Source organism: Scyliorhinus torazame, chromosome 9, assembly GCF_047496885.1.
Source record: "Scyliorhinus torazame isolate Kashiwa2021f chromosome 9, sScyTor2.1, whole genome shotgun sequence".
Lineage (NCBI taxonomy): Eukaryota > Metazoa > Chordata > Chondrichthyes > Carcharhiniformes > Scyliorhinidae > Scyliorhinus > Scyliorhinus torazame.
Window position 1 is genome coordinate 168,343,064 of NC_092715.1, and position 22,549 is coordinate 168,365,612.

At 47.6% G+C, this 22,549-nt stretch overlaps 1 protein-coding gene across 1 annotated transcript in view; it reads left to right on the forward strand.

Moving 5' to 3' along the window:
- LOC140429576 (kelch domain-containing protein 3) overlaps positions 1-22,549 on the forward strand; it is a 304,290-nt gene that overhangs the window by 182,913 nt on the left and 98,828 nt on the right. Inside the window, exons 13-14 of the mRNA XM_072516761.1 lie at positions 2,809-2,896; positions 16,078-16,126. Of these exons, the coding sequence (XP_072372862.1) occupies positions 2,809-2,896; positions 16,078-16,126 (137 nt within the window). The remainder of the gene's footprint in view (positions 1-2,808; positions 2,897-16,077; positions 16,127-22,549) is intronic.

Below are 22,549 nucleotides of genomic sequence, written 5' to 3' on the forward strand. Positions count from 1 at the left end.
GAAGGGGTGGAAAAGGTTACCCAGGCTGCCAAAATATGCCCTATTGGAATGGTTGCTGCTTCCGGACATGGAAGGAGAGGGCAGGATTGGAGACATATACGGGTGGCTGGGAGAGCAGGGGCTGTGCAGATGGTGAGGATCAGGGACAAATGGGAGGGGGAGTTGGGGGGTAAGGTAGGTTGGGGAGTGTGGAGTGAGGCACTGCGTAGGGTGAATTTGACATCCTCATGTGCAAGGATAAGTTTGATACAGTTTAAGATGGTACACAGGGTACACATAAGTCAGGCGAGGATGAGTGAGTTCTATCAGGGAGTGGCAGACGAGAAGTGTGGGTGAAGACCAATGAACCACACATTTATGTTCTGGGGCTGTGAGAAGCTAGGGGTATAGTGGGCGGGTGTGTCCGAAACTCGCAAAGATTGTGTGGGTCGAGGTCAGGCCAGACCCTATGGTGGCGATTTTCAGGATATAGGAGAAGCCAGAGCTGATGGAGGAGATGTTGTGGCCTTCACCTCTCTGATTGCCTGGTGGAGATTGTTATTGGAATGGTGATCGATAACGCCACCAGGGGCGGCGGCCTGGCTAGGGGATCTATACGATTTCCTCTGGTTGGAGAAAATCAAGATTCAACTGAGGGGTTTAGCGGAGGGCTTTGAGGCACGGTGGGGACTGTTCGTGGCCATGTTTGAGGAGCTGTTCTTCAGCAGGGTGGGGGGGGGGGGGGTAATGAAAAGGGGAAGAATTTGTAAGACTGTAAAACTGTGAGTTGGGGAGTGTGTTCCCCGGATTATTTATGTTTCGTAACTGTTTGAATAAGTTTGGAATTAAATACATTTAAAACAAAAGGCTGCTGCCTACATGACTGTCGGAGCACCTGCTCAAGCCATGGTGTACCTTCTCTTTGAGAGGTGCTTGCTAGCTTTAAGCAGTGCAGGCTAGCTTCAAGTGGTGCCAGCAGCTCCTGACATTGGCCCCCAGCTAATGTGCCCAGCTAGTTAACTGCACACTGAGCATTGCTGGATGCTGAAATTATTCAATCAGCTGAAGCACAAAAGTTGGTATACTACCTGCATTGCAATTAACAAGTGGAGCGTAATTGCACATCAAGATCTCTACACTATCTAGTTTAGCCCCAGCTCTGTCCTGACCCTGATGGATTCTGAGATTAACAGTCAATTAACCTCTACAAACAGGACTGATGTCAGCAGCAGCCTAAGAAACATTGGGGTTTCTTGTTTATTTTAAGGATCAGCCCATGTTCAGTTGCTTGATGGTGTTTCTTAGTTCTGTGGTCTTTTGCCTTGGAACAGATATCTCACAGACAGACAGGAATTGACTGTATATTCCTCCGGCATAAATATAACAATTTATATGGCAGTGTAAGGACCATTGTGAGAACATTTTTGGTCCGCATGCGACAGGGGGTTGGATTCTCCAATCCTGCGGCTATGTCCAAAGGATCTGAAGGTCTTATGACCATAAAGTCGCCGCCGCCGCTCCCGCACTAATCCTCCGTCTGGTGGGGGCCTAGCAGCCACGTAGCATAAAGCCCCCAGCTTTACATGCGGATATGGCCGCAGAATGGCTGGGTCCATGGCCGCGCATGCGCACGGCGGTGACCTGTGGCGGCTGCAGCATGCAACTTGGCGCAGGCCACACGCGGACCCTGCCTGCCAAAAACTGCCCCTCTGTAACCAGGCTTGCCACCCCAGACCACCCCCCACCAAACCCCCCAGCCCTGCTGAAGCCCCCCCGGCCAGTGGAATGGCTTGCCCCAAGTGTGGCGGCGCTGGACTCAGTCCACAGCCGCCACGTGAGGTCCTTGAACGGTGTGAGCACACGCGAGCGACGCCGTTGGGGCCTCGGCCCATTGGGGGCGGAGCATCTGGGAGGGCTTCAGATGATGTCCTGAGGCCGTCCATATGGCGTGTGGCATACTCCCCGAGTACGCCGTTTTTGAGGAGGCGGAGCATTGCAAAAACGGCGCCGCCCCCAATTCCAGCGTATGCGTGGATTCTCCGGCTGATCGCCGAATGTGATTTCGCTGTCGGCATCGTAGAATCCTGCCCAGGGACTGTGCTGTAAGATTGGGAGAAAATTGCTCGATACAGGGCAGCACTGTAGCATTGTAGGGCAGCACGGTAGTATTGTGGTTAGTACAATTGCTTCACAACTCCAGGGTCCCAGGTGCGATTCCGGCTTGGGTCACTGTCTGTGCGGAGTCTGCACATCCTCCCCGTGTGTGCGTGGGTTTCCTCCGGGTGCTCCGGTTTCCTCCCACAGTGCAAAGAGGCGCAGGTTAGGTGGGTTGGCCATGCTAAATTGTCCTTCGTGTCCAAAATTGCCCTTAGTGTTGGGTGGGGTTGCTGGGTTATGGGGATATGGTGGAGGTGTGGGTTTGGGTGGGGTGCTCTTTCCAAGAGCCGGTGCAGACTTGATGGGCCGAATGGTCACCATCTGCACTGTAAATTCTATGAACTCTATGAGCAACAATTTACTGGCTAATTTGTCTTCTACTGAAAAATATAAATATGTTTTAAAATATGTGTTGGTCAGTGAATAAAACAAAATCAGCAAAAAGTAATTGAATCTAACAAAGTCAAGTTGTTTTCAAATTAAATATAAGCAGTATAACTTACAAATGGTAGAAATCTGAAGAAAAACAAAAATGTGAACTCAACACCTGTAAAGAAAGAGATTTTGTGTTTAGACTCAGTATTTTTTGTTTTTATTTAGGATTAAATATATTGCCTTGACTCATTATGTTAAATATAGAAATGAATGAGAAAGAAATACTCTTTCTTTCAGCTTTACATTTTCGGGGGAGTCAATGAGGAGCAGGAATTTAATGACATAAAGGCAATGAAGTTAATAAATCCATCTGACAGACAACCAAGTAAGTTTCATGGTTCCAGAAAGCACTTATAAAAATGTTATGGGGCAGTATTATGAAATTGCGCTCCCAGCACAAAGCTTTGCTCACAAGGAATTCAAGGGTGATGCGTGGATCTGAATTCCCCATATGCACAATTGGCAGGCAAAGTTCCCTGCCGGGGCTCAATTTCCTGAAATTACATCTTACATGCCATGCCATGATGAATAAAATAAATCAAATCACAAGCTGAATGGAAAGACGCATTAATTTAGTTAGTGGTACAATTCTCATGGCCCACAGCCCAGACAGCGACTTGCTCAAAAGGATCGAAAATCATAGTAATTGGGGTGGAGACCAGTTTATGGAGTTCCTGGTTGATGCCTGGAAAACTGGGAGTCTCGTAAATCAGGTATTCTCTGACTTCACAACAAGAGGAGAGCCTTAAAATTGTGGGGCTAGGTTCGTGCAAACCTAATCCTAAAATCACAGAAAATTACAGTGCAGAAAAGGCCCATTGGTCCATCGTGTCTGCACCGAAGCATGAAAAGCACCTGATCTACCAATCCTAATCCCATTTGCCAGCACCTGGCCCATAGCCTCGAATGTTAAGAGGTGCCAAGTGCTCATCCAGGTACTTTTTAAAGGATGTGAGGCAACCCGCTTCTAGGCAGTGTGTTCCAGACCGTCACCACCTTCTGGTTAAAAGGTTTTTTCCTCAAATCCCCCCTGAAACTCCTGTCCCTCAACTTGAACTTGTGTCCCCTCGTAACTGATCCTTTAACTAAAGGAACAGCTGCTCCCTATCCACCCTGTCCATGCCCTTTTCATAACCTTGTACACTTCGATCAGGTCACCCCTCAGTCTTCTCTGCTCCAGTGAAAACAATCGAAGCCTAGCCAACCTTTCTTCATAACTTAAAAGTTCCATCCCAGGCAACATCCTGGTGAAATGCCTCTGCACCCATCCAGACAACCCTTCCAATAATGTGACAATCAGAACTGCACACAGTATGCCAGCTGTGGCCTCACCGATGTTCTACATAACTTAAACATGACTTCCTTGCTTTTGTAATCTATGCCACGATTGATAAAAGCAACTGTACCATATGCATTTTTCACCATCCTATTAACCTGCCCTTCTGGTTTAGCACAGGGCTAACGAGCTGGCTTTTAAAGCAGACCAAGGCAGGCCAGCAGCATGGTTCAATTCCCGTACCAGCCTCCCTGTGGTAAACCACTGTGTTCTTATATTAAGGGTTGTACGGTTCTGCACTAAAGGTTCACCTGGGCCCCTGCATGCTAGCTCCACCCAGGATCCAGGTTATAAATATGCGTGGCCTTCAGCTCGCAGCCATTTTGTCAGCTGCAGCAGGAGGCCACACATCAGATACTAATAAAGCCTCAGTTTGAATTCAACTTCGTCTCCAGCCAAATTGATCGTGCCTCACTCCCCAAACAGGCGCCGGAATGTGGCAACTAGGGGCTTTTCACAGTAACTTCATTTGAAGCCTACTTGTGACAATAAGCAATTTTCATTTTATTTTCATTTCTGTGATCTATTTATAAACACGCCAAGATCTCTTTGTTCTTCAGGACTTCCCAGTGTGGTTCCATTCATTAAATATTTCCTTGTCAAATTGCTCCTTCCAAAGTGTAACACCTCACACTTTCCAGGATTAAATTCCATTTGCCACTTTTCTGCTCATTTGACCATCCCGTCTATATCTTCCAGTGGCCCAAGACTCTCAGTCTCACTGTTAACCACCCGGCTTATCTTGGTGTCATCCGCAAACTTATTGATCCTACCCTCCACATAGTCATCTAAATCATTTATATAAATATCGCATGATAAGGGACCCAGTGGTACACCACTGGACACTCACTTTCAGTCACTAAAGCAGCCGTCTGTCATCACCCATTGTCTCCTACAGCTCAGCCAGCTTATCAAGTTCCCCTGTATTCCGTGTGCATTTGCCTTCTTTATATGTCTCCCATGTGGGACCTTGTCAAAGGTGTTGCTGAAATCCACGTAAACTACATCAACTGCACTACCCTCATCTACGCACTTAATCATGAGCTCAAAAAATCCAATTAAATTTGTTAGGCATGACCTCCCTCTAACAAAGCCATGCTGACTATTCCTGATCAAACCTTGCCTCTCCAAGTGGAGATAGATTCTCTCCTTCAAAATTTTCTCCATTAGTTTCCCCACTGGGCTCAGGAAAGTGTGACTATGGAAAGAGATTGCGTGCTCCATATTGGGAATCCAGAAATTCTACCTGATGGATTTCTCTGTTGCTTGGTTTAGAGACTGACAATCTGGGTTTCCATGTGTGTCAGAAACCAGCAATAAAAACCTCTCCCATTGGTCCCATTAGTGGATGAATGTACCACATTGTGGGTCACTAAGTCATTCAGCTCCCCTATGTTAAATATCTTTGTTTTTTGTTGAATCATCTAACCTCCCAATAGGCACATAACAATTAGTGCCATATGGTTTGCTTAGCAAGGGCTAAGGACTGACCAAGTTTCTATGTTGAGGGTTGCTATCTTGCAACTCTTTCTGGAATTGCTTCCCTACGGGTGCAAGGTGAGGACAAGATTGGGTTCAACCGTGGTGGCCCGCATAATCAAATAGCATGGGTCACATATGATCAGTGGCCATTTGGCAAGGTATCAAGGATACACTGCACCCTGTTGGAGTTGCTGTCATCAGCGGTGGCACAGTGGTTAGCACTGCTGCCTCACAGCGCCAGCAACCTGGGTTCAATTGTGATCTTGGGTGACTGTGGAGTTTGCACATTCTCCCCGTGTCTGTGTGGGTTTCCTCTGGGTGCTTCGGTTTCCTCCCTCAGCCTAAAGAAGTACAGGTAAGTGGCTATTCTAAATTGTCCCTTCGTGTCCAAAGACGTGCAAATTGGATGGAGTTATGGGGTGATGCACGCTCAATTAAACTCAAAGACGAGGTTGTAACATAACTGAAGGCTTTAATCGACTAGAACTGTTCCCTAGCAGCTTCGGTACAGAAAGTGAGGGCTGCTGGGATGGCACCGGTTCTTATACCCCGCCTATTAAGGCGGAGCTACATACCAACAGCCAATGGTAAACTCCTAGGTTTAACCAATGGTCTTCGGCCTCTTGGGTACTGAAAAACCTGATAATACAACATTCACCCCCTGTTAAAAAAGAGTCCAACGGGGGTGGTGGCCAGTGGTTACAATTGCATCTAAATGGTATGATCAGATATGGAGGTACTGTGATACCTCTTTACAGAGTTGTGCAGAATATTTTACAAGCGTGGAAGATATATACATTCAGTGTACGTTTACAGTTTCAGTTACAGTGAAGCAATCAGTTGGTCGGGTGGCCTGGTCGTCCTCCTGGATCGTCTGGGCTTCGGTGGTGATTCTGGTGGGGTTCCGGACGTCTGCGACTCCGGGAGCATGGCGTTGGTCTCCATGGCAGCTTCGTCACCCCTAGACGGCGCTGGTGGGGCCAACGGTTGGGCCGAGAGGGTGATGCCTGTAGGGGGCGTCGGTGGGTGGGATGGCCTAGGTAGGAGTGGCGGGAGGACTGTGGTGGGTGCTGTGGGGGGTGGGGGTGGGTGGGGGTAATGGTACGGGTGCACGTGGGGTTCTGGAGGGCGCCAGGTCGCGGAGGGAGACTGTATCTTGCCGGCCGTCAGGGAACGCCACGTAGGTGTACTGGGGGTTAGCGTGTAGCAGGTGGACCCTCTCGACCAACGGGTCCGACTTGTGCGCCCGCACGTGCTTCCGAAGCAGGATGGGTCCGGGTGTCGCTAGCCAGGTTGGGAGCGAGGTCCCGGAGGAGAACTTCCTGGGGAAGACAAGAAAACGTTCATGAGGTGTCTGATTGGTAGTTGTACAGAGCAGCGACCGGATGGCGTGGAGGGCCTCCGGGAGGACTTCTTGCCAGCGGAAGACTGGGAGATTCCTGGACCGTAGGGCCAGTAGAAGGGTCTTCCAGACCGTTCCGTTCTCCCTCTCTACCTGCCCGTTTCTCCGGGGGTTGTAACTGGTCGTCCTGCTTCAGGCGATGCCCTTGCTGAGCAGGAATTGACGCAGTTCATCGCTCATAAAGGAGGACCCCCTATCACTGTGTATGTACGCGGGGAACCCGAACAGTGTAAAGATACCCTGGAGGGCCTTGATGACGGTGTTTGCGGTCATGTCGGGGCAGGGGATGGCAAATGGGAACCGGGAGTACTCGTCAATCACGTTCAGGAAATACGTGTTGCGGTCGGTGGAGGGGAAGGGCCTTTGAAGTCCATGCTGAGGCGTTCAAAGGGACGGGAAGCCTTTATCAGGTGTGCCCTCTCTGGCCGGTATAAGTGCGGTTTGCACTCCGCGCAGATTTGGCAGTTCCTAGTGGCTGTCCTGACCTCCTCGATGGAGTAGGGCAGGTTGCGGGTCTTAATGAAGTGGGAAAAACGAGTGACCCCTGGGTGGTAGAGGTCCTCGTGGAGGGCTCGGAGGCGGTCCACTTGTGCGGTGGCACACATGCCACGGGACAGGGCATCGGAAGGCTCGTTTAGCTTCCCAGGACGGTACAAGATCTCGTAGTTGTAGGTGGAGAGTTCTATCCTCCAGTGTAAGATCTTGTCGTTCTTTATCTTGCCCCGCTGTGCATTATCAAACATGAGCGCCACCAACCGGTGGTCAGTGAGGAGAGTGAATCTCCTGCTGGCCAGGTAATGCCTCCAATGTCGCACAGCTTCTACTATGGCTAGCGCCTCTTTTTCGACCGAGGAATGGCGAATCTCTGAAGCATGGAGGGTATGGGAGAAGAAGGACACGGGTCTGCCCGCTTGGTTGAGGGTGGCGGCCAGAGCTACGTCGGACGCATCGCTCTCGACCTGGAAGGGGAGGGACTCGTCGATGGCGTGCATCGTGGCCTTTGCAATGTCTGCTTTGATGCAGCTGAAGGCCTGGCGGGCCTCCATCGACAGGAGGAAGGTTGTGGACTGGATCAGGGGTCGGGCTTTGTCTGCGTAGTTGGGGACCCACTGTGCGTAATAACTGAAAAACCCGAGGCAGCGCTTCAGGGTCTTGGGGCAGTGAGGAAGGGGGAATTCCATAAGGGCACGCATGCGCTCAGGGTCGGGGCCTATGACTCCACTTCGCACTACGTAGTCGAGGATGGCTAGGTGGTCGGTGCTAAATACGCATTTATCCTTATTATACGTTAAGTTAAGGATTTTCGCGGTCTGGAGAAATTTCCGGAGGTTGGTGTCGTGGTCCTGCTGGCCATGGCCGCAGATGGTGACGTTATCCAGATATGGGAACGTTGCGTGTAAGCCGTATCGGTCAACCGTTTGGTCCATCTCGCGTTGGAAGACCGAGACCCCATTAGTGACAGCAAAGGGAACCCTTAAAAATTGGTAGAGCCGCCCATCTGCTTCGAAGGCAGTGTACTTGCGGTCACTAGTGCGGAGGGATAGCTGATGGTAAGCGGACTTGAGATCCACCGTGGAGAAGACCTTGTATTGCGCGATCCTGTTCACCAGGTCGGATATGCGGGGGAGAGGGTACGCATCCAGCTGCGTAAACCTGATGATGGTCTGACTGTAGCCAATGACCATCCTATGTTTCTCCCCGGTCTTCACCACCACTACTTGAGCTCTCCAGGGACTGTTGCTAGCTTCAATGACCCCTTCCCTCAGTAGCCTTTGAACCTCTGAACTGATAAAGGCCCGGTCCTGGGCACTGTACCGTCTGCTCCTGGTGGCGACGGGTTTGCAATCCGGTATGAGGTTCGCAAACAGGGAAGGCGGGTCGACCTTAAGGGTCGCAAGGCCGCAGACAGTAAGGGGGGGTATAGGGCCACCGAATTTGAAGGTCAGGCTTTGCAAGTTACATTGGAAGTCCAACCCCAGGAGTGTAGCCACGCAGAGGTGCGGCAGGCCATAAAAGCGGAAATTGTTGAATTTCCTGCGTTGGACAGTGAGGTCTGCTAGGCAGAACCCCTTTATCTCCACCGAGTGTGACCTGGAGGCCAGGGAGATTCTTTGGTTTACAGGGTGGGTAACAAGTGAACAGCGCCTTACCATGTCGGGGTGTATAAAGCTCTCCGTGCTCCCAGAGTCGATCAGGCAAAACGTCTCGTGGCCGTTGATGAACACCGTCGTCATTGCAGTTGCGAGTGTCCGAGGTCGATTTTGGTCCAGCGTCACCGAGGCCAGATGGAGCAGTTGCGGGTTGTGATCGGGCAGCGTGTAGTCGGCCATGCTGGGGGCCTGGGGAAAGATGGTCGTGCCCGTGGGTCGGACGCGGCCCTAGGATAGGGGGGTGGCGGTGAGTGCTGGCCGCCTGGGGCCCGAGGGGAAGATTGCCGCGGCGGTCCGGTGTCGCTGGAGACCGCGGCCACGGCTCGTGCCTGGCAAACCCTCACAAAATGGCCCTTCTTGCCACACCCTTTGCAGGTGGAGGTGCCGGGCAGCGCGAGCGGGGATGCTTCGCCTGCCCGCATTAGAAACAGCGGGGCCCGACGGAGTTAGCGGGCCGTCTTACGGCACAGGCCTGCAGGGACACGGGAAAGGTCAGTGGGGCTGCCGCTGCGGGATGCCACGCAGCCCAGGGGACCGCCGCGCGGTTGGGAGCATAGGACTGCGCGTTTCTGGAGGCAACATCCATGGACCCTGCCAGGGCCCGTGCCTCTCTCAGTCCCAGGGTGTCCTTTTCTAAGAGTCTTTGGCGGATCTATGAGGAGCTCATACCTGCTACAAAGGCATCCCGGATTAGAAGTTCCGTGTTCTCGCTCCCCGAAACTTGCGGGCAGCCACAGTTTCTGTCCAGCACCAGTAGCGCACGGTAGAAGTCCTCCAGCGATTCCCCGGGGCTTTGCCGTCTAGTTGCGAGCAGGTGACGTGCGTAGACCTGGTTTACAGGGCGGATATAATGTCCTTTTAACAGTTCGATCGCGGCATCACAGTCCTCCGCCTCCTCGATGAGGGTGAAGATTCCAGGGCTTACTCTCGAGTGCAGGAGATGCAGTTTCTGCTCTCCTGAGGGTGTGCCTCCGGCCGTCTCGAGGTAGCCTTTAAAGCACGCCAGCCAGTGCTTAAATATCGCCGCCGAGTTCTCCGCGTGGAGGCTAAGTTGTAGACACTCCGGCTTGATTCGGAGATCCATCCTTTCAGCATAAGTGTAGTCGATTAAATTGATGCACGATCAATTACACTAAAGACGAGGTTGTAACATAACTGAAGGCTTTAATCGCCTAGAACTGTTCCCCAGCAGCTTCGGTACAGAAAGTGAGGGCTCCTGGGACGGCACCGGTTCTTATACCCACCTATCAAGGCGGAGCTACATACCAACAGCCAATGGTAAACTCCTAGGTTTAACCAATGGTCTTCGGCCTCTTGGGTACTGTAATACCTGATAATACCACATGGGGTTACTGAGAATAGGCAGGGAAATGGGTCTGGGTAGGGTACTCTTTCAGAGGGTCAGTGCAGACTTGATGTGCCGAATGGCTTCCGTCTGCACAGTAGGGATTCTATGAAAAGCAGAGGAGAGATAAATGCAATGCACCGATGGAAAATTGCAAGATTTCATGTGCAGGTAATTGATATCCTTGAATAATGTTTTAAGCTAATTGCCCTGACATATGAAACACCTGGGGCTATGTTCCATCAAAGTTGTTGGACTACTAGTTTATTTTTCTGATTCTTTGTGGGTAACAGAAAACGCCCCATTGCTGCTGAATTATGAATCTGTTATTTAACACCTTGCACTTTTACAGCATCTCTTGGCAGGTGACCATATAAGCAGTTGGCAAATAGCCTCAAGCAGGTTGTTTGTTTGTTCTCACGGCCAAAGATAGCTATAGTGTTGAGAGATCACAGTCAGAGAATGGCAGAAAATCATAATTATTTCTAACATCTTTGGTCAGGATCAAGCCATGTCAGGAATTCAATGCAAAGGATTTTAGGTGCACAGGGCAGGAGCTCTGCACAAATTTTCATAAATGGCAAAAAATATTTCAGGGAGTCATGACCACCACATCCAAATTTCCAGTAAGTGCTTCCAGGGAATGAAGTAATACCCCAGGAGTATATGTGTCAATGTCAGATGGGCCAGCGGAAGCTTTTAGCGCTCTAATTTTCACCTAGCCCTGATGGTGGTATGAACACATACATATTTAGGAGCAAAGTTGAAGCCAATGGAATTAAAGGGATAGCAGAAGCATGGATACAAAGTTGGCTGAGTGACAGGAAACAGCGAGTGGTGGTGAATTATTAGTTTTCAAACTTGAGGAAGGTCTAGACATCAAGAGGACATAAACAGTTCGATTGAATGGATGGGCATATGGCAGATAAAATTTAATACAGAGAGGTGTGAAATTATACATTTTGTTGGGAAAAACAAGGAAAGGCAATATAAAATTAAGGTTACAATCCTAAAGGAGTTGCAAGAGCAGAGAGACCTGGGGGTATTTGCCCACACATCTTTGAAGGAGACAGAGAGCACAGATTGAGAAAGCAGTTAAAAAGGATACAGGATCCTGGCTTTATATATCGAGGCAACAATGACACTTCATCACTCAGTGAATTATAAGAGAGGATCAAAGTCAAAGCCCAGATGATAGATGATTCTGGTACAATCCCGCAGTCATTTGTCAATAAGTGCATCCCACTAATCCATCCACCATTGTAGCCCAGGGTACAAATATCCAAATGGTTTCAGAACGAGAAACAAAACCTAATAAGATGAGGTCCATCTCTTCTACATTAGAGGGTATACTAACCTTCCTACCACATCGGTGTTACTGCAATTTGAGAGGCAGCAAGATGTTAATCAAGCACCCTCCTCATCTCAGGAAATCACAATGCAGCATTCTCCAAAAATTTAGGGACCAGGGACTACATGGAGTCATCACTCTAAAGGCAAAGAATGGTGGATGAAATTGTTAAAAAGTACAAGCATCAGTTCAAAGAACAATGATGAGGAACAAAGTCAACATAAAGAAAGGGATAAACCCATGACTTCTGACCATGAAAGGGAAACAATTAAAAATGCAACAACAAGCAGAGGAAGCCAAGGATCATGTGTTGAACCTCAAGCAAACAAAACACAAAATATTACAGCTTCTACTGAGAAACAGCCAAGTCAAAACAAAGAGATCCCAGCTTGAAACTATCAATCCTCCAAGTTTCAAAAGAACACAATCAGGGACAGTTGTGAAATCTCCAGATAGTTTAAACCTGTTAAGTCAGAGATTTGGGGGGAGGGGAGAAGGGGTAGCATGTAAATATATTTGGATAAAATTGTGGGGTGGAAGTGTAGTATTCGAGTGTTCAGGTGGATGGGGGAGGTGTAGTATTCGGGTGTTCAGGTGGATGGGGGGAGGTGTAGTATTTGGGTGTTCAGGACTGAAATGCTGAATGTGGGACTAGTGAACACTCATCTGATGATATAAAGGAATTCGTATGAGTAGTAGCAGTCTGAATGAAGAAAGGTCCTGATTTAGATTGAAAAAGCCTACTGTCTTGTACATTTCTGCATAGTTATGTTCCACAATAAATGCTTACTGTTCAGTCTACATGGCTGTGATTTAGTGACTCTGCTAGCTGCAGGCACAAATTCTGTAATGGCCACTAAATCTCATGAGGTCTAAAACAGGATTTGCGCTGGCGAGATTTCCGAGTGCGATCTTCCCTGCCCCATTCTGATGATGTAATCAGGTTCATGCTCAGGAAGTGCGCCAGCCCGCTTAGCAAAAATTCTATTATATTTTAAACTCATTCGCTGCTTAATGCCACTACTTCTGCCCTCAAAGTATTGCCCCACCCAGTAGGCATGACATCACACCGGCGCTGGTTTTCACTGCTTGTTTTCAGAAACGCCTTTTAAAGATGGGGCCTGATCTCTATGGAGCCAACCTTGCTGGGTCGATCAGGCACTACCCGGCAGAGTGATGCCACAAACCACGCCTTGGCAGTGTGGATGAGCAGAGAGATCTCGGTGTCCATGTACATAGATCCCTGAAAGTTGCCACCCAGGTTGAGAGGGTTGTTAAGAAGGCGTACGGTTTGTCAGCTTTTATTGGTAGAGGGATTGAGTTTCGGAGCCATGAGGTCATGTTGCAGCTGTACAAAACTCTGGTGCGGCCGCATTTGGAGTATTGCATGCAATTCTGGTCGCCGCATTATCGGAAGGATGTGGAAGCATTGGAAAGAGTGCAGAGGAGACTTACCAGAATGTTGCCTGGTATGGAGGGAAGATCTTATGAGGAAAGGCTGAGGGACTTGAGGCTGTTTTCGTTAGAGAGAAGAAGGTTAAGAGGTGACTTAATTGAGGCATACAAGATGATCAGAGGATTGGATAGGGTGGACAGTGAGAGCCTTTTTCCTCGGATGGTGATGTCTAGCACGAGGAGACATAGCTTTAAATTGAGGGGAGATAGATATAGGACAGATGTCAGAGGTAGGTTCTTTACTCAGAGAGTAGTAAGGGCGTGGAATGCCCTGCCTGCAACAGTAGTGGACTCGCCAACACTAAGGGCATTCAAATGGTCATTGGATAGACATATGGACGATAAGGGAATAGTGTCGATGGGCTTTAGAGTGGTTTCACAGGTCGGCGCAACATCGAGGGCCGAAGGACCTGTACTGCGCTGTAATGTTCTATGTTCCAGACTGTTTGAGAAGGATGCATAATCTGTGGCTAAATAAGGAAATTAAAGATGGTATCAAATTGAAAGAAATACTGTACAAATTGGCAAAGATTAGTGGTACATCAGGAGTTTGGACATATGTCAACAACCAGCAAAGAATGGCCACAAAAAACAATACGAAGTCTTACAACACCAGGTTAAAGTCCAACAGGTTTGTTTCGATGTCACTAGCTTTCGGAGCGCTGCTCCTTCCTCAGGTGAATGAAGAGGTATGTTCCAGAAACACATATATAGACAAATTCAAAGATGCCAAACAATGCTTGGAATGCGACCATTAGCAGGTGATTAAATCTTTACAGATCCAGAGATGGGGTAACCCCAGGTTAAAGAGGTGTGAATTGCATCAAGCCAGGACGGTTGGTCGGATTTTGCAGGCCAGATGGTGGGGGATGAATGTAATGTGACATGAATCCCAGGTCCCGGTTGAGGCCGCACTCATGTGTGCGGAGTTCCACATCACAAAAAACAATAAACTGGGAGAAAGTAAAGTATTTCTATAAATAGAAATGGTGGAAACATTGAACAGATAGTTTGTGTCCATCTTCACTTTAGAAGACTTGAAAAACTTTCCAACTTGACAATCAAGAGGTGAAAGAGATGGAGAAACTTAAAACAATTACTATCACTAAAGAGAAGCGATTTGGAAAATTACCAGAACAAAAAGCTGAGAAGTCTCCAGGACCTGATAGCCTCTGAGAAGTGGCTACAGAGATAGTAGAAGTATTGATTATAATCTTCCCAAAATTGATCAGATTCTGGAAAATAAGAGCTCATTATGTAGGGAATAATAAATTAGCATGGTTAAAAAATTGGTTAGCTAACAGGAATCAGCGTAAGGTCTTCCTCAGGTTGGCAAGCTGTAACCAGTGGAGTGCCACAGAAATCAGTGCTGGGACCTTGACCATTTACAATCTACATCAATGACTTGGTTGAAGGGACCGAATGAATTGAAACTAAATTTGCTGGTGACACCAGGATGAGTAGGAGAGTAAATTTTCAAGAAGAAGCAAAGAGTACACAAAGGGACATAGTTAGGTGAATGGGCAAAAATTTGGCAAATGGAGTATAATGTGCGAAATGTGAACTTGTCCATTTTTGCAGGAAGAATAAAAAGGCAGCATACTATTTAAATGGTGAGAGATTGAAAACTCTGAGGTACAGAGGTGTCCTGGTGCATGAATAAAAATAAGTTATTATGCAGGTTCAGCTAGTGACTAGGGAGGCAAATGAAATGTTGGTGTTCATTGCATGGACAATGGAATACAAAATTTGGGATGTTTTAATTGCAGCTGTATAGGGTCTTGGTGAGACCAGATTTGGAGTACTGTGTACAGTTTTGGTCTCCTGATTTGAAAATAAGAGAATTGCATTTGAAGCAGTTCAGAGAAAGTTCATGTGATTCATTCCTGGAATGAAAGGGTTATCTTATGAAGAAAGATCGAATGGGTTGGGACTCTTTCCAATGGAGATTAGAGGAATGAGAGACGATCTTATGGAAACATACATGACCCTGGGAGGACTTGATATTATGGACCGGGAGGATGATTCCTGTTTTGAGGGAGACAAGAACTAGGGGACAAAGTTTAAAAATAAGGGGTATCTCATTTAAGATGGAGATGAGGAGAACATCTTCCTCTCAGAGGGTCGTTAGTCTGTGGAATTCGCTTCCACAGAAAGCAATGCAGGTTGGGTCTTATTGATTCAAGGCTGAGATCTTTGATAGACAAAGGAGTCAAGGGTTATGGGGTGCAGATAGGAAAGTAGAGTTGAGGCCACAATCAGATCAGCCATGATCTTATCAAATGGCAGAGAGCAGGCTTAAAGGCCCAAATGGTCAACTCCTGCTCCCAATATTTTCAGGCTATGGGGAAAAGGTACGGGGTGGGGGGTGGAACTAACTAAGGAGCTCTTACAGAGACCTGACAAGGACAATGTCCAACTGACATCCTTCTGCCCTGTAGCTACTCTATGATTCTGTGAAATCTTCCAAATATTTGGTGGAAGCAGAGAACCTTACCCACTGTACAATTCTTTATTCTTCAGTGTAATCCTCTGTCTTGTTAGCTGGCAGCATTATTACTGTGGTCCAGCAACATTGTAACACACAAAAATTAATCAAAAGGTAAGCAACAGATACTGATGTTGATGTTTCAAAATGAAAGCTCTCAGAGGGAAAATATATGTTTGAAATGTTACAGTTGGAATATACTTGACACTTGGAACACTATAAACACTGTTGTAATTTACGCTGCCAAAAACAGAAACTGCTGGAGAGACTCAGCAGGTCTGGCAGCATCTGTGGAGAGAGAAACAGAGTTAACGTTTTGAGTCAGTGTGAGTCTTTTACAGAGTAATTTACGCATTAATTTAGTTTCTGCCACACAATGAATTACATCTCGTAATACATTCCCAATTATCCGTACTTTAGCCCACTACAACCAATTTCATTTTTATAAAGAATTAATTTGTAAAAAAACTGAAATATTGGTTGTTTTTTAATTTCAGTAATGAAAGAGATTTTCTCGGAATTTGGAATCCATGAAGTCAGTAATAGGTTAGTGTTTTTCATTACATTTACGTTAATCACTTACTGATCTCTCTACTAAAGAATAAACATTCAGTGAAAATGTACGAGTTATTCCCCTGCTTTATAATTTAAAAATCATGTTTTGTCCAAGACAAGTGGTGGCACCCCACATTGGAACTCAATGTAGGTATCAGAGAATGATGGGAGACAGGATCAATCCTATATTCTCTACCTTTCTCAGCTCAGCTACTTTGCTTAAAGTAGCAATAAGCAGCAGTCTGTTACCTTATCAATCTGGGGAAGGAAAATTAAACAAAAGGGGATTAATAATTTTTTATGATGTCCCATTGAATCCAACTCATGCTGCCGGAAAACCTGCGGTGGGGGAGCGCCATCAACGGGACTGGAAGATCTTGCCAGCGTGACAGCCGGAAGATCTTACCCATGGTGTTGGAGTTTTTCATCTAGCACCTCTCAGGACAGATTCGCAAAAACTTCAAATCTTAACAGGAATAGCAATTTATACTGTATGAAAAGAGGGTACACATTGGTTGGCAAGTGGACCCAGGTTGGTAGAGGCATTGCCATGGAGAATGTACCAGTGAACAGTTAACTGCCAAGTTTTTGTTTAAATTCAAAGCAGGCAGGTTGACTCAGATTGGTCAAGGCATTGCCCTGGGGAATGAACCAGGGACTGGCGGTCCCCCATCATCCCTGTGCTCACTGAGCTACATTGATTCCCAGTCTTGATTTTAAAATTGTCATCCTTATTTTCAAATCCCTCCATGTCCTAACCACTCCCTATCTCTGCAATCTCCTCCACTCCCACAACCATCCAATGCATCTCTTCTAAATCTGGCCTCTTGTGCATCCCAATTATAATTGCTCAAACATTGGTGGCTGTGCCTTCAGTTGTCGAGGCTCCAAGGTCTGGAATTCCCTCCTGGCATCTTCCAACTCTCAAACTCATTTTCCTTCTTTGAGACACTCCTTAAAACCTACACTTTGACCAAGCTTTTGGTCATCTGACTTAATATCTCCTTATGTAGCTTGGTGTCATACTTTATTTTACAATGCTCCTGTGAGCCTTGGGTTAAAGGCTCTTTATAAATATAAGCTGTTGTTGCATTCAAATCAGTTTTCCAACAAAACATGGTGTCAATTCACTGCTCAAGGATTGAGGCAAACAATGGTCTAATTTATGGCCAACATTTTCGAAACAACCAGAGGGATAATCTTGAATAATTCCCATATTTTCTTTGCATCAGTCAAACTTTGGAACAGCATAGAAGGATAGGCAGATATTTACTTTTAAATGTCTGTTGAATTTACTTTCTATCTTAATCACTGTTGTAAGCTAATTTTCTCATTGTACAGAAGTGTAACACACTCAATCTTTCATTGTAAAAGCTATTAATTTTAAGTTTTGAAATGCCTTTTCTGAAAAGAGTGATTAAACTGACATACCCCTTTTGATGATTTCCTGTCAATTAGACCAATTTGAGAAATTAGTTCTCTATGTAGACAATTTGCTTTGGGGCAGATTCAGTTTGAAGTAATTCTGAAACAACAGAATCTTGAGAGGAAACCATTGCAGAAGTTTGGAGATAGGTTCATTACAGGGGGTTTGATTCTAATCAGTGCATGCAGGTGTATCCGCTTACTGACAGCCACAACAAGAATGATCTGCGACCCGCTACATGAGACGTGCACCAGCTGGAGTTGTTTAGCAAATGCATAAAGTGCCCTCTGTGCTGCTTTTAATTTGATGTAGCAGTTTTATTGGCATATGCACTGATTAGAATTGGTCCATGGAGCAAATTAATTTCCTCTAAATTGGAGAGAACTGGGTGGAAATTTAACATTTAAAAAAATTATAGATTAAGCTTGCTTCGCAGACCAAACATTTGAATTTTGGGAGCTTGTGGCAAGGGAGTCATGGGAGCTAACTATCCAAATTTCTAGATCAGCTAATATCTGTTTTAATATTACAACTAGACTTTGGGATGCGATTGAATGGAAACGTGTGGTGGCGAGCAGGAACTGCTGCGAGTTGCCCGACGCTCGGCCTGGGGAGGCTGTCACCAGTATACAACATTAATTGGACCATTTAACGAGGCCCCTCGGGCTTCATGCCACAAATGACTGTCCCGCCGGCTGATTCGCCAACCGCACTCGTCAGCCCCATGCTAACAAGGGAGATCAGCACTTAAACTGATCCTGCACAGTCAACCCCACACCGCTCGCAGCCACGTCACCATGGAGACCAGCCCCATGATTCGGGGACGCTGAACTGACCAGACTGTTGGGCGCAGTCAAAATCAGACGGGGTATCCTGTTCCCCAAAGGTCTCGGAGGGTAAGCCACGGGCAGCCAGCGCCGCCTGGGTGGAAATGACAGCGGCCGTTAGATCAGGAAGCGTCACCAGGAGGACTCTCTCCCAGTGCCACAAGAAGGCTAATGGGTGCCTCCCAGATGGGTTGGCACCAGCCACCTGGCACCGCCTCTCTGCGTCCCTGCAGGAGAAGTTGGCCCACAACTGACAGGAGAGAGCCCTGTAGGGCAGCGGGGAGCCGGATGTCAGAGTCCTCACTCACTGCAAGGAAAGGGCCCTGGAGGTCGCGGCGGTGGCCAAGGACAGATCTGTCACCAATGTAGAGGTTGGCATAGAGCGCAGAGCTGAGGTTCCACCGGACACACTCAAATGACTTGTCACACGGTGTTGTTCATGCCATACTAAATGACCCATTCCTCCCACTGACCACATGTCTATTCCCCCACAGGATACTCATCAGAAGGTGCCAGCCCAACTGGGGTGCCCCCCCCCCCCCTGCCTTTTATGAGAACACGTCCGGTGCGATCCCCTATCTCCTATGAGGACACCTCGGAGGGGAGCAACGTTTTTGCGGCACAGCTGTCATCCCCACTCTCCACCATTGGAGAGACACACACCTCGGTGAGCAGGCATATGGGGCACAATCTGGGAAGCATCACACAGTTGCTGATGTACACCAGGTGATGGCAGGAACGCCCAGGTGAAACAGCAGTCGGAGGTCTGCTGGATCCCAGGGCCCTGGGTCACAGTCAGATGTTGAGCTTCTGGGCCAGGTTTTCCTGGAGCTGATGCAGTCAATAGGGTGTGGCTGTGATATTCAGGGGGATGTCAGCGTCACTCCAGCAGATCCATAGATGATTGAAGGAGTACAAGAGGCAATGGGCACAGGAGATGTGTGGCACAGAGGCTAACACTGCTAGGGTGGCGACAGCTATGGAGTCTGAAGCCTGAAGCACGATGTCGGAAGCATGAGTTGAGGTGTTCAAGGCATGGCTCAGTCAGTGACGGCCATGGCTGAGTGCCATGACGCAGACATTGGGGAGCCATCAGGGCTGGCAGAGCCAGATGATGCAGGTGTAGTCGGGGTTCAATTCAGCTGCTTCTCCAGCCCAAGGTGAACCCCAGGGCTCTATGGGCGCCAACAGGGAGGAGGAGGCACTGGGTGCCAATCCGGATCCACCCTTTGGAATGGCGACGGCACCACCCATGACTCACTCCCCTGACAACAGCGCGTCTTGGAGTCAGCAAAAAGACAGGGTGGCAAGGCGGGGCATGTGCTGTCGGCAAGTGAGCCAGGGCCCACCGGACCCAGAGTCCCCAGAGGATGCCCGCCAGGGGCATCGAAGGCTACAGGACAAGGTAACCACAGACTCCCACAGCTATCTTGACTACAGCTCTTCGCACCTTACATCGTGTAAGGACTCCATCCCTTTCTCTCACCTCCTTCGCCTCCGTCGCATTTGTTCCGATGATGCCACTTTCCAAAATGGGGCTTCGAAAATGTGTTCCTTCTTCCTCAACCATGATTTCCCATCCACAGTTGTTGACAAGGCCCTCAACAGTGTGCGGTCCATCTCCCGCGCCACTACCCTCGCCCCTTCCCCTCCCTCCCAGAACAAGGATAGAGTCCATCTCGTTCTCACATTTCACCCCACCAGCCTCCGTATAATCCTCTGCCATTTTCGCCAACTCCAGCGTGAAGCCACTACCAAACACATCTTCCCTTCACTCCTTCTGTCAGCATTCCGCAGAGACCGTTCCCTCACCGATAACCCGGTGGCAAAATTGCTTAGTTGTGTGGTAGTCACCACTGTTTGTGTATAATACGTATATGAGAGGTAATACGGTAAGGCTCCTGCACTACAGGTACGGGGGTAGATCCCTGCCTGTTGGCTCCGCCCAGTAGGCAGAGTATAAATGTGTGTGCTCACCGAGCTGCAGCCATTTCGGCAGCAGCTGCAGGAGGCAACACATCTCTGCTTAATAAAGCCTCGATTACTCTCTACTCTCGTCTCGTCGTAATTGACAGTGCATCAAGTTGGAGGTCTCTCATTCCGTGCTTCTGTCCGGTTGGGCGACTTAATGCCATTCCTACACTTAGAGAAAATTAAATTCACCATCAGGGGATCAATGGGGAAGTTCTATGTGAGATGACAACTATTTATTTCTTTTTTTAAGGATCTCGACACCGTCAGCTGTTAAGGGATTTAGTTGTAGTGTTTAAGTTTAATTTTGTGTTTTTGTTTTTGCCCTCTTCCATTTTCGTTGGTTGATTGTTATTTTGTTTTATGTAAAATTTCAATAAACAAGCTTTTAAAAAAATTAGAAATAAGTTATAGTTTTAAGTGGCTTCAATTTAGTGTTTGTGTACTCATACTTGTAGTTTAGCATGAGACAAACAGCCTGTAGACATCACAGTACTGTCCTTACTCTTATAGTGTATCCGTCGTAGTGGAGCCATGGATGAGAATGTCATTCCTATGACAAATCACACCTTCAAGGCCCTCCAAGATGCCTGCCATAGTGTGTTGGAAGATTTTGGGTGTTGAGGCAATTCCAAACGGAACTCAATTAAAACGGAAGGAATGATAAACTTAGTTAAGAGTTTGGACTCTTCAACCAGTGGAAACTGCTAATAAGCCACTGATGGCATCTAATTTCGTGAAGACTGAGCTCCCCGCAAGCTTTGCCAAACTCTTGTCCATAGTTGCCATGGGGTGAATTTCTCTTTCTACCATATTATTCAATTGTGTGAGGTCGACACCAGTACACAAAGAACCATGGGTTATAGGTATGAGCAACACACTGGAGCATCAAGAAGTGGGCTGCATGACATGTGATATCACTTCCTGGTGTGGCATGATGTCTATCTCCCTCACCTTTTGTAAGAGCGGAACCTTCTGCAGGGTAAATAAGAACACCAGCGAGCAGTTGGTTTAAAGATGATGTGGTATGTTATTTGTACCTTTCCCAGTCAATTTAGGGAACTCTCTGCTGAACTTGTCAGGTCCATCTTGGTTGACCAGATCATCTGTCTTGCAATTAAGGTGCAAATCAGTATAAACTCTGCTGCTTAGTGAGGACTCCTGATCATGGATGACATAAAGAACTTTAGTAATTTCTCTTCCTTTATAATGAAGAGTGGTAGCCATCTAGCCCGTTCCTTCAGAAGAGTGTACCCTGAGCCATAGGGTTGGGCGGTGGACAGTTGGAGGAACCCTGGTTTCTGTCCAAAAAGGTTAGGTGGGGTTACTGGGTTACGGGGACAGGGTGGAGGTGTGGGCTTGGGTAGGGTGCTCTTTCCAAGGGCCAGGGCAGACTCGATGGGCCGAATGGCCTCCTTCTGCACTGTAAATTCTATGATTCTATGAAATGCTGCCCTAGCCAGCAACACCCATATCCCATAAATGATTTATTTTAAACTGTGAAGGAATGAAAAATGAATGACATACATGCCCTCCCCCCACCCCGCCACCTCTCCCCCCGCCCCAACAGAGGATCTGGAGTTAGGGGGAGGTGGCTATTTTTAAATATCACCCTGTGTTTGGGCTGCCAACAGTAGCACATCTTGCTTTTGTTGTGACTTTGCAAATTAAAAATTTACCACATCTCATCTAGAATCAATTTTCATAATCTGCATTTCATACACACTGGAAAACCAGACCTTAAAATTGTGTTTCAGGTAGTGGAAATTGCTACCATCTTCAAAATAGGCAGTGGGAACAGAGAGACGGGAGAATAATGAGAAAACAAAGAACAAACAAAGAAAAGTACAGCACAGGAACAGGCCCTTCAGCCCTCCAAGCCCGTGCCGACCATGCTGCCCGACTAAACTACAATCTTCTACACTTCCTGGGTCCGTATCCCTCTATTCCCATCCTATTCATGTATTTGTCAAGATGCCCCTTAAATGTCACTATCGTCCCTGCTTCCACCACCTCCTCCGGCAGCGAGTTCCAGGCACCCTCTGTGTAAAAAACTTGCCTCGTACATCTACTCTAAACCTTGCCCCTCGCACCTTAAACCTATGCCCCCTAGTAATTGACCCCTCTACCCTGGGAAAATGTCTCTGACTACACACTCTGTCTATGCCCCTCATAATTTTGTATACCTCT